A 10,000-nucleotide genomic window follows, 5' to 3' on the forward strand; every position below is an offset into this window, starting at 1 on the left:
CATCTAACCTAAATATCAATGTTTAATAATGTTACCGCTTAACGTTGTGTGGACGTTACCACTATGACGTCTATTAGACGTTGGATTTTGGTTGCCATACCTAAAGAATAAATGTCAGTATTTGACGTTGGAATAAGATGTTGGCTCAACGTTTAATTTTGGTCACTTTCCAACACAACCTAAAATCAACCCAATATCAACGTCATCTGACTTGTTATTGGACTTCAAAATAATGTTGTCCTTAGATGCTGGCTAGACATTGAATTTTGAATCTAAATCTGACCTAATATTAACGTCTTATGACGTTGTGTGCCTGCTGGGCAATAACTCGATGCACTACAGAATGTTACGTTTACACACACATGCACAAATTACATGTAAATGCATCAGCTTTTCACAGTGTAATACTCACTACTCACTAGGCTTAATAACTTTTGGGTCTACTTTTTGCTCATACTTTTAGTAATATTTACAACAGATACCTGTACTCTACTTGCATTTTTAGGCAAGTAATGGTAGTTGTACCTAAAGCCTGATTTATACTTCTGCGTCAGGTGACCGGCGCAACCCACGGCGCAAGCAACGCGCGTAGCTGTGCATTTATACTTCTGCGCACTGTCTCTGTTGGTCTGTTAACACTTCCGAAACGCTAGTTGGCAGTGAGGTGTAAATGCTCCTCTGTGTCGAGTTTCTTCGCTGCTGTTTTGCTTTTCCTGAACACTTCTTGGTTGTACAAGTGGTTCAAACTCGCTCATTTAAAGGCAGGACATGCAACAACTTTAACTATGAGGTAAACACAAAACAAAACTGTCCATCCGGAGCTCCTTCACGGTACTCCACACTTGTAAACAATCGCTCGCGCCATTCGCGCGGCTCTTGGTCCCGCCCAGACTCGTCAGCGCTACCAAGCCGACCAATCACAGAGCTTACGCTAGGCGTCGTTGCGACGTGTAGTTAAATTTTTTGAGAGGTGCACGTCAGTGACGACAACGGCCACGGCGAAGGGCTATGCGTCAGCGCCGTAGCATACGCCGGTGTTTGACGCAGAAGTATAAATCAGCCTTGATGGAGTCAGACACAATATTCATTCGGTCTCCTCTGCACTGTGACTTTATATTCTATACTGTGACAAGACTTTAGTCTAAGCAAAGTCAGACCTTTCTGTCCTAATTAAATCATTAAAGATCAAGACATGATCATAGTTTATTGTCAAATAAACGTAATCCAGAGGCCTTTGCCTTTCATATAAGCTACTTCTGATACCAAATGATCAACTAGAAGTCAAGTTATTATTTGTGTTCCCAAAACTAGCATCTTAAATACTCATATGAGCCATTTCTCGTAAATCCATAAGAGTAATTACATAATCAAGGCTACTTGATATTAAGTGGAACCAAAAGAAGGAGTAATGGGTAATTTAAATTAGTTCAGTGCATTAAATAAAAAGTATGGGAATGGCAGTGAAACCTGTAGCCCGTGTGTTTCCCCCGCTTTCAGAGAGGATAGAAAGCATTGTTCAGGCAGTCTGGGTAGATGTGACCGTCTGAGTCACTGAAGTCTGAGTCGAAATCTCCCTCATCGGGGTCCTGGGTCAACGGCTCCACATCGTCATCTGAGGTAGACGGGTGAGTCAGGATAATCCGAGGTATCTGTCCAAATGAAGTGAAGAAATAAGACGTCACTCTTTTCACTCGACTGGCAGGAGCTGGTGTTTGACATTACACACATTTGAGTCTACGCAGTTCTCTGCAGCAGAGACATCCACACTTTATAGTTCAGAAGATCTCAAGCAGGAGGCTGGAGGTACTTTAACTTAAGAGTTTGATTTCTATGTTGTTGTTGTTGTTTTGTTTGTTTATGATTTGGTTTGGTTTTGACACAAATTTTGGGAACGGGGAAAATGATTGTAGGCTCTATATGCTGGAGAATACTCTGTGTAGAGATTAGAGCTGCACAAATAATCGTTAAAAGATCGCGATCTCGATTCGACCCCCTAGACCACAGGTGTCAAACTCAGTTCTAATTAAACACACCTGATCAAACTAAATGAGTCCTTCAGGCTTGTTTGAAACCTACAGGTAAGTGTGTTGGAGCAGGGTTGGAACTAAACTGTGCAGGGATTCGGCCCTCCAGGAATTGAGTTTGACACCCCTGCCCTAGCCAATCTTAATCCAGCATTTCTACGTTTCTGCCAATAATATTTTCAAGTTCAGGAGAGAAGAAAAGGCGGCTGCACGAGTCTTTTCATTGTTTCACAAACGTTGCTCAGTGACATTGACACCTCCAAATGATGTTGAATGAGTGACAATCTGTATTTATAAGGTATAATTCACCTAAAAATGTCATTTTTGTTTTAATATAATGATGTTTTCGTGATCGGGAAATCACTCATGACTACTCATGAAGTCATGAAGACTCACGTCTACTTTAGTGAACAGAACCTGCATATGTTGCGAGTAACAGGTAATACAGTTGTAAATAATATTCAGTTTGTGGCACAGAGTGATCGTTTGGGAGCCGCACGCGAAATATGAACAAGCACTTAGCAGTCAAAATGAAACGGAAAGTGTGCACTTCATTTAAATGATCATATCACATTTTAGAGTTATGATTACGACAAGCATTTGATATGTTTTTTCTGTCATAGCGAACTCGCAGTTGTGCATGAAAATAAATGTTTACAGTGTCAGTATAACTACTCTAGCCTATATATTGTTGAATATAATCTGATAATGGCACATGTCTGATTTTACCAGTGAATAAATGTGTCTAATATGACAGATTGCAAGCATATATCTCAAACATAATAATTCAACATCAGAATTATTATAAGTAGAATAGAATTATTTATAGAAGCCAGTAGACCCACACATAATATTATTATCGATGTATGTTTGTTTTTACCATAGCTTTATTTTACATCTACAGAATCGTGAGAAAATCGTGATCTTTAATTTAAGCAAAAAAATCGCGATTCTCATTTTAGCCAGAATCGTGCAGCTCTAGAAGAGATTGGATTTGCTAGTTAAAGTGACAAAGAATTTCAAAGAAATGAAATTCACCAGTGAATTGTGAATTGCAAAATGCTGTAGTAGGGCGGCACGGTGGCTCAGTGATTAGCACTGTGGCCTCACAGCAAGAAGGTCGCTGGTTCGAGTCCTGGCTGTTTCAGTTGGCATTTCTGTGTGGAGTTTGCATGTTCTCCCTGTGTTGGCGTTGGTTTCCTCCGGGTGCTCCGGTTTCCCACACAGTCTAAACACATGCACCATAGGGGAACTGATTCACTAAATTGGCCGTAGTGTATGAGTGTGTGTATGAATGAGTGTGTTTAGGTGTTTCCTAGTACTGGATTGTTGCTGGAAGGGATGCCCTTCCATCTGCAACCCCCAGTGATGGGAAACACACACACACTATGGCCAATTTAGTTTCTCCAGTTTACCTATAACACATTTCTTTGGACCTCAAAATCAACTTTAATTCACTTCTAGTTAAAGCTGCTTCTCTCAGGTTTTCTTTTGTTGTGAATGACCACAAAATACTTTCAGTGGTCTTGAAGAGTACAGAATGCGTCTTCACCAAATTGTTAAAAGGGCAACGGGACAGGAATGTTGTTATTAAGAATGTTTTGTAGAGGTGGTGTGAATTGTAAGAGAACGAAGGACAGAACGTCGGTAAAACGCATTCTGGAGATTTTACTGGGGTACACGCCTCCGTTTGACCACACATACCGTCATGGTGTGCTTCACAACCTGCAGGGCATTGTTTTTGAAGGTCTCTGCATCTTTCGCCGGCCGTAGCTCCTGTACTGAATCATTCTGATAAAAAAAAGACAAGTATCAAAAAGAAATCTTAAAAGCATTACAGTTCAAAATAGTACAAAATAGCAATAAAAATGTGTTACACTTCACAAATCTCCATTAGTAAAAATCGACATGAAATGAAAGATAAGATTTTCCTATTTTTCTCATCATGAAGTAATTCAATTTAAATGGTCCTGGTATTAGAAAATGTAGGGCAGGGCATGATTTTATCCTTTGGTAACTGATTGGATCATTAGAAGACGGGTGTTGCTAACAAAACAGAGGAAGATTGACCATTAGACAAAAGCAGGACAGAAACAAGACAAGCCCTAATAGTCCTGTCCTAAAGAACAGATAGCCCTGCCCTAAACGACTGATAGCCCCACCCTAAATTACTAATAGCTCCTCCCTAAAGAACTGATAGCCCATCCCTAATTAACTAATAGCCCCGCCCCAAAGGACAGATAGCCCTGCCCTAAATAACTGATAGCTCCTCACTAATAGACTGATAGCCCCTCCCTAATTGACTAATATCTCCGCCCTAAAGGACAGATAGCTCTGCCCTAAATGACTGTTAGCTCCTCTCTAATTGACTAATAGCCCCGGCCTATAGGACTAATAGCCCCTCCCTTAATGACTAATAGCCTCACCGCAAAGGACAGATTGCCCTGCCCTAAATGACTGATAGCCCCACCCTAAAAGACTGATAGCTCCACCCTAAATAAAGACTAGCTCCTTCCTGAAGGACTGATAGCCCCACTCTCAATGACTAATAGCCCCACCCTAAATCACTAATAGCTCCTTCCTAATGGACTGATAGCCCCACCCTAAATGACTAATAGCTCCTCCCTAAATGACTGGAAGCCCTGTCCTAAATATCTGATACCTGCTCTTTAAAGGACTGATAGCCACACCCTAAAGCACTGATAGCTCCTCCCTAAAGGACTGATAGCCCCACCCTAAAGCACTGATAGCTCCTCCCTAAAGGACTGATAGCCCCACCCTAAATAACTAATAGCTCCTCCCTAAAGGACTGATAGCCCCACCCTAAATGATTAATAGCTCCTTCCTAATGGACTGATTGTCCCACCCTAAATAACTAATAGCTCCTCCCTAAAGGACTGATAGCCCCACCCTAAATAACTAATAGCTCCTCCCTAAAGAACTGATAGCCCTGCAGTAACATTGTTTTAATAACGTCGACACCTCCCACAACCCTAAACCCAACCTATTTGGTGCAAGTCCCTCCCACGTGGAGCTCTCGAGGCTACAGCGTTATCTACCTGCTCTGAAGGACTGAAAGCCCCGCCCTAAATGACTGATAGCCCCACCCTCTAAAGGAGATTGTTTGCTCTTTGTTTCAATCGAACATTGATAAAAACCTTAATGTAAAGCATTTCTAGATCTCGTTTACTGCAGTCGGCCTAACTGATTCAGACTGATCCACTTCATGGCATTTATTCCTCTGTGAAATAACACATCAAGCTCTGCTCTCTTGTTCTGCAGCCTACATTTGCGTTTCCATTGCAGACCGTGGCTTCAGTCAGTGTGCAGGAATCAGCGGAGGGCTGTGGGCCTGCAGATCTGCTATTGCTGATGGTAATGTCCCACTCTTGGCTGATTTCGGGGTCCGTCTCTAAAGCGTCAGACCTCTCGTGTGTTTGTGGCTCCGCAGGCATGCATCGTTCCCTCAACACCTTCATCTTAATGCAGCTTCCGGCATTTCTGAGGACACAGACAGCATCTTGGTGACTGACGTCCTGCATGTCCAGCCCATTGACCTGGAGGCACACATTAGAAAAGACTGGATAAGCTACGAAAACGCACTGTGAAACATGTAAAGGCCACGCTGAAGTAGCAGGTGATGATAAAAGCCTTTTATGCTGGGTTTACAACAAATGTGGAAGTAAGTATTTGTGGGAGGACATTGCCTAAAAGTCAGAGGCTGAATACCATCCCATGGTGCAAACGGCGCAAAATAATGTACTTTTTATTCATTGTTGAAGGAAAAAATGTGCATGCTGGCATCATGAGGCAAAAACTCACATTGTAGCGTCTGTCACTCCGCTGCTAGTCCGTTTGCACTGGCTGCCAGTTGCTGCTCGCATCAAATTCAAAACTCTGATGTTTGCCTACAAAGTGACTTCTGGCCTAGCACCTTCTTATCTGCACTCACTTCTGCAGGTCTATGTGCCCTCCAGAAACTTGCGTTCTGTGAATGAACGTCGCCTCGTGGTTCCATCCCAAAGAGGGAAGAAATCACTTTCGCGAACGCTCACGCTCAATCTGCCCAGTTGGTGGAATTAAATCCCTAACTGCATCAGAACAGCAGAGTCACTCGCTATTTTCAAGAAACGACTAAAAACTCAACTATTTAGTCTCCACTTCACTTCCTAATCTGCAATTGCCTCTTTGAATATCACACTAACTGTACAAAAAAAAAAAAAAAAAAACTACTAACACTTCCCTTCTTAGACTTTACAGACCTGAAACTTGCCTTTAGTACTTATTCATTGTTGCTCTTAGTTGTGTAAATTGCTTCCTTGTCCTCATTTGTAAGTCGCTTTGGATAAAAGCGTCTGCTAAATGACTAAATGTAAATGTAAATGTACATGATCACACAAAATCTTTCGAAAGTCTCAGTTTCAGACACCTGACACTCAGGCCCGGATTAAGAATTTAGAGTAAGTCTTGTAAGCCTGGCTGCACCCTTATAGTTGAATTAAAAAATAAGTTTAATATAACGTGTTTTAAATAAAATTAATCTATATTGATGTGCCCACATTTTTAAAATAAAAGATTTACCTTATTTTTACAGCATACTTAAAAAAAATACTAATACAACTAGGGAAAATTAATGGATTTTATTTATTTATTTATTTATTTTTAAAAAATTTTATTGTTTCAGAAAAATGTGATGCATTCATACTGTATTAGTAACCAAATACCAATCAAAGAACTCCCGCCCCATCCCGACGTTCAAAAAAAAAATGTAAAAAAAAAAGAGAATAGAATAAAAAAATGCATTCTCATGCGAGGAAAGTAATACATAAACAAATAAAAAGAAAATAAAGATTAACTAAAATAAGATAAAATAATAAAAAAATAAAAATAAAAAGGGCAATTTTGTTAAAATATATATATATATATATATATATATATATATATATATATATATATATATATATATAAAATACCATTAAAACATTGACATTTCAACATATACATTCCAGTGAAAGTGAAAAGTATATTAAAGTTAGTCATTACAAACACAGTGTATATTAACAGTCACATTGTTTGGGATTACTAAACGGTCAGTCCACTCTTATTTAAAAAATTGAAGGAAGCAGTCCCAAATCTTGTAGAATATGTGCATTTTCTGTTTGATTATACTTGTTCAAGTTCGCTGAAGCATTGCTAATTTTTTTTTTTTTTTATTATTTAAGGGTATTTTTAATGTATAACTTCTATAAACTTATGCATACTGTATGATTTGGATATAACACCTCTCCAATCCAGTTCTATGAGTCTGAGTCTTCTATAATACACAAACTTATTAATTATTCCTACTTGTCTTCCTCGTGATGAAGAGTAGGCAAAATCTGATATGTAGTTGGAGGGGGGGGACGTGTTCATCAGACGCTGGATTTGAATCGGGTTCATGATCGATTGCGTCAAAACATGTTGCCATGCACTTTACGAGCTACGCCACTCACGCTGCTGTCTTTTGAGCTCTTTAGTCATGTTGTCACTGTCAATCAAACAATGATGGGCGTGAATCACTCAGCTCGCTTATTCCAATTAGGTGTGCCATTTGCACTAGCCAAAATCTGCATTAACCCCACCCCCCACCCCCTCGCAGGGGCCCCAAATGAGCAAATGGCATCATGAGGCAAAAACTCACGTTGTAGCGTCTACATGATCACACAAAATCTTTCGCCTGTGCCCCTAATTCCCATTGGTTAATCCGACCCTGCTGATACTGCATTTTCATGTGGACACATGACCAAACCATGTAGAAAAAAATACCTGCGTTCATGTGGACAGGGCCTAAGGAAGGTAACGAGCAGGGCTTAATTTAAACATGACAATGAGTTCACTGTACTCAAATGGCCTCCACAGTCACCAGATTCAATCCAATAGAGCATCTTTAGGATGTGGTGGAACAGGAGATTGGCATCATGGATGTGCAGCTGACAAATCTGTGATGCTATCATGTCAATATGGAGCAAAATATTTCTGGTACTTTGTTGAATCAATGCCATGAAGGATTAAAGCAGTTCTGAAGGCAAAAGGGGGTCCAACCTGGTACTAGTAAGGTGTACCTAATAAAGTGAGAGTAGGTCAAACTATGCATCGTTTAGGCTATATGTAGATACAAACAGCTATTTTACAAGATCTGTAGATCTGCCGGTTTCAGACTGGTGAATGTTTTTTTTCTCACATAGACTGATCGCCGTGATTTTCTCTGCAGTTTATATACAGTACACACATAAATAAATATAGATAAATAATGACAATAGTGGCGACGCGGTGGCGCAGTAGGTAGTGCTGTCGCCTCACAGCAGGAAGGTCGCTGGTTCGAGCCTTGGCTGGGTTAGTTGGCGTTTCTGTGTGGAGTTTGCATGTTCTCCCTGCGTTCGCGTGGGTTTCCTCCGGGTGCTCGGGTTTCCCCCAAAGACATGCGGTACAGGTGAATTGTGTAGGCTAAATTGTCCGCAGTGTATGAGTGTGAATAAGTGCGTATGGATGTTTCCCAGAGATGGGTTGCAGTTGGAAATGCATTCGCTGCATAAAACATGTGCTGGATAAGTTGGCAGTTCATTCCGCTGTGGCGACCCCAGATTAATAAAGGGACTGAGCCGAAAAGAAAATGAATGAATGAATGAATGAATGAATGAATGAATGAATGAATGAATGAATGAAAATAGTTTGAAAACAGTTGTTTTCTCCTAAATTTCCACTGAAAAAAATGATTTAAAGATGATTCCTTGGATATCAATTTTTTACGTTAAGTGGTTGTAAACAATTTAATTGTGTTGAATTAAAACAAACAAATTAAGTGGAACACTATTCAATTAATTTTTTTTGTTTAATGTCAACACAATTAAATTGTTTGCAACAGTTCTGCATGCAACACTTTTTTTCAGTGTGGTTATGATCTGTAAATGTCATACTTCCCTTTTAAGATCTGCCTACAGTATTAATGGTCAGTATTATGCTTCTAAATTATTGCTGTTTTGGACTTTGTGATGGGGAAAAATGGATGGGATTATATTTCAGTGTTTTTTTCCCACTCAGTGCTTCTGCAGTAGCTAACCAGTAAAACCTTGATCTACCAGGATGCCACATTCTTCCTTTTGTTATCGACAAATGAGTAGAAAACCTGTTTAAACACTCGTTTTGTCTGCGTTTCTGTATGGCTACATGCATAGAGTGGAAATAGCATACTTCACATTGAGGATCACAGGTCAGTTGCTTATATAAATAGTTGACGTTTTCTCATCTCGTGATTAGAAACTCTTTCTTATGGAGCTTCTGATGATGAAGGAAAAAGCTTGTGCATTCAGTGCCTCCTCTGCGGTCCACCTGACCTACAGTACATTTCACTCAGAAGGCCAAATCTTTAGAAAAACCAGATTGAAATGAGCAAATTTATAGGAAATTCTGGTCACATTATTTTAATGTTTAATTAATGCTCACACTTTATTTTGATGGTCCGTTTGTTGAATTTAAGTTACATTACATCTACATGACAAGTAACTCTCATTAGATTATAAGTAGAATGTTAGGTTGGGGTTGGGGTTAGTGTAAGTTGACATGTACTTGCAAAGTGTCTTATAGTCAGGTAAATGTCTGTTGAAGGAGCAGTATCAGTAGATATTAAGCAGACAGTCTACTAATAGTCAAATGAACCATCAAATTAAAGTGTTACTAAAACTGAAATACATTTTATTAATAAATTAGCTGCTATTTAAATAAATGCATACATTGGATTCACTGAAGCATGCTTTGCACTGACATAAGCCTACACTAAAACAGTTGATCCTCAATGTATAAAGTTGATCATAAAATATTAAGGGACTTACTTTTCTACTTACTTTCAAATGTGTTTTTCTCCCTTGGAGTTTTTTTATGTATTTATTTGTTTTTGTGTTGCTTTAAGGTTTATAAGATCACACATAAACTCTTCATCAGCA

General features: G+C 39.5%; 1 protein-coding gene across 4 annotated transcripts in view; it reads right to left on the minus strand.

The window, feature by feature from the left end:
- Positions 1–10,000, minus strand: part of lrrc1 (leucine rich repeat containing 1) — an 88,517-nt gene that overhangs the window by 1,895 nt on the left and 76,622 nt on the right. For all 4 annotated transcript variants that reach the window (XM_073919545.1, XM_073919544.1, XM_073919547.1 and 1 more), the window contains 3 exons: positions 5,312–5,581; positions 3,729–3,815; positions 1,468–1,649 (listed from right to left, as the gene is read on the minus strand). In XM_073919545.1, coding sequence (XP_073775646.1) covers positions 1,494–1,649; positions 3,729–3,815; positions 5,312–5,581 — 513 coding nt within the window. In that variant the 3' untranslated portion in view covers positions 1,468–1,493. The remainder of the gene's footprint in view (positions 1–1,467; positions 1,650–3,728; positions 3,816–5,311; positions 5,582–10,000) is intronic.

This window comes from Danio rerio, chromosome 13 (assembly GCF_049306965.1).
Source record: "Danio rerio strain Tuebingen ecotype United States chromosome 13, GRCz12tu, whole genome shotgun sequence".
NCBI lineage: Eukaryota > Metazoa > Chordata > Actinopteri > Cypriniformes > Danionidae > Danio > Danio rerio.